Genomic DNA, 1878 nt, shown 5'->3' with positions numbered 1-1878 from the left:
ATGCCCCATCACACACAGCAAAACGGGTCAGGGAAACGATCGAGACGTTCAGTTAGGAAATACTAACGCATGCGGCTTATTCTCCAGGCTTGGCTCCGTCCGATTATTATCTATTCGCATCAATGGGACACGTTCTCGCTGAACAACGCTTTAATTTGTATGAAAATGTACGAAAATAGCTCGATAGCTGGTTGGCTTCAAAAGAAGAAAAGTTTTTTTGGGGTGGCATTCATAAACTGCCGGAGAGGTGAGAAAAATGTATAAATAGCAATGNGAGAGGTGGGAAAAATGTATAAATAGCAATGGACATTATTTTGAATAAAATATTTTTTATCATTTTCAAATAACAGACGTGTAATTTTTACAAAAAAATTCCGGTTTTATACTTCTACACCTGGTATATATACAGGGTGTGTCAGGTATTTGAGGACACATTGACATAAAAACTAAAATTTGTATATTTTTTAGAAAACTTGTTTTATTTTAATGAAACTTTTACAGCAAAGTGGCACATGGGCTATACAGTTATTCGATAAAATCTCCTTCAGCAGCAATAACAGCTTCAATTCTCCGCCGAAAAAGNTACAGGGCGCGTCAGGTATTTGAGGACATATTGACTTAAAAACTAAAATTTGTTTATTTTTTAGAAAACTTGTTTTATTTTAATGAAACTTTTACAGCAAAGTAAGTGGCCCATGGGCTATACAGTTATTCGATAAAATCTCCTTCAGCGGCAATAACAGCTTCAATTCTCTGCCGAAAACGTTTGCATGCTCGAATAAAATGATCCTCGTCCATATGTATCATTACTCTGGTAATAGCTGCTCTGAAGGAATCAAGCGTATTATGGGGATGTTTATTGGTCTCCCATTCAACAACGCCCCATACATAATAATCTAAAGGATTAAGATCCGGGGAGCTAGGAGGCCACATGTTTGGGGTTATGCAGATTCCCGGACATTCAATCTTGCGTTCTCATTGCTTTGTGTGAAGGAGCAGAGTCCTGTTGGAATACGTATGCTTTCCCACCACTCACGCTGTCTATCCAAGGCTTCACAACTGTTTCCAAAGCCTCAACGTAGGCGGCGGCATTCACGCGAAGTCCTTGAGGAAGGAAATGGGGCGACATGACGTGTCCCTCATTGCTCACCATCCCCAAAACCATGACAGTTGCCGGAAACTTTGTGTGCATAACACGAGGAACATCTGAAGGATCTGCACAGAGCCATCTATCATTTCGTCGGTTTATTTTTTGATCCTGATCAAAATTTTTTTGGTCAGAAAAAACCACACCATATCCGAGATTTCAGGATGTTTTAACTTGGGAGTCTTTATGCCTGAATGAATCGCTGTTCTCGAATTTGTGCAGACATGAACTGACCTGTACGCATTGCGTAAGACTTGTACCGGATGTCTTCGTGGATAATGCGACGAATTGTGCACTCAGAAACTTGGAGATCTTTCGATATTGCCCTTATAGACTTTGAAGGGTCTTCATCAATAATGCCCTGAACTTTCTGCACAAACTGTGATGTTCTAACTTTATCAGAATGTGCTTCATGTTTTTTACGTTTGGCAACACTTTCCACATTGCCATCAGATGCTGCTAACTCTCGACGAACTTTGTTAACAAAAAATCGGGAGACTTTCAAAAATCGGGAGATTTCAAGATCGCTGTGATTCGCGTGTATAGCAACGATAACAGCGTGTCTTTTCATTTCCTGAATTAGCTTATTGTCTTCCATTTCTAATTTGAGCTAAAGAAAAAAAATAAAATCAATTGTTATGAAGTGCCAACCACATATGTGAGTGTCCTCAAATACCTGACGCACCCTGTATATATATATATATATATATATATATATATATATATATATA

General features: G+C 38.7%; 1 protein-coding gene across 1 annotated transcript; it reads right to left on the bottom strand.

Annotated features, from left to right (window-relative positions):
- Nucleotides 1–1331: 1331 nt before the first annotated feature.
- Nucleotides 1332–1745, bottom strand: LOC106741869. The gene has a single exon (XM_014614269.1). The coding sequence runs from the start codon at nucleotides 1743–1745 to the stop codon at nucleotides 1332–1334; it is 414 nt and encodes a 137-aa protein (XP_014469755.1).
- Nucleotides 1746–1878: the final 133 nt, after the last annotated feature.

This window comes from Dinoponera quadriceps, unplaced genomic scaffold (genome assembly GCF_001313825.1).
Source record: "Dinoponera quadriceps isolate SergipeBrazil2010 unplaced genomic scaffold, ASM131382v1 scaffold697, whole genome shotgun sequence".
Lineage (NCBI taxonomy): Eukaryota > Metazoa > Arthropoda > Insecta > Hymenoptera > Formicidae > Dinoponera > Dinoponera quadriceps.
The sequence above is the reverse complement of the archived record's forward strand: the minus strand, read 5'-3'. Positions and strand labels throughout refer to the sequence as shown.

Excerpts from the sequence above, each read along its gene's own strand:
- LOC106741869 (XM_014614269.1), bottom strand. The coding sequence starts at position 1,745 with ATGGAAGACAATAAGCTAATTCAGGAAATGAAAAGACACGCTGTTATC.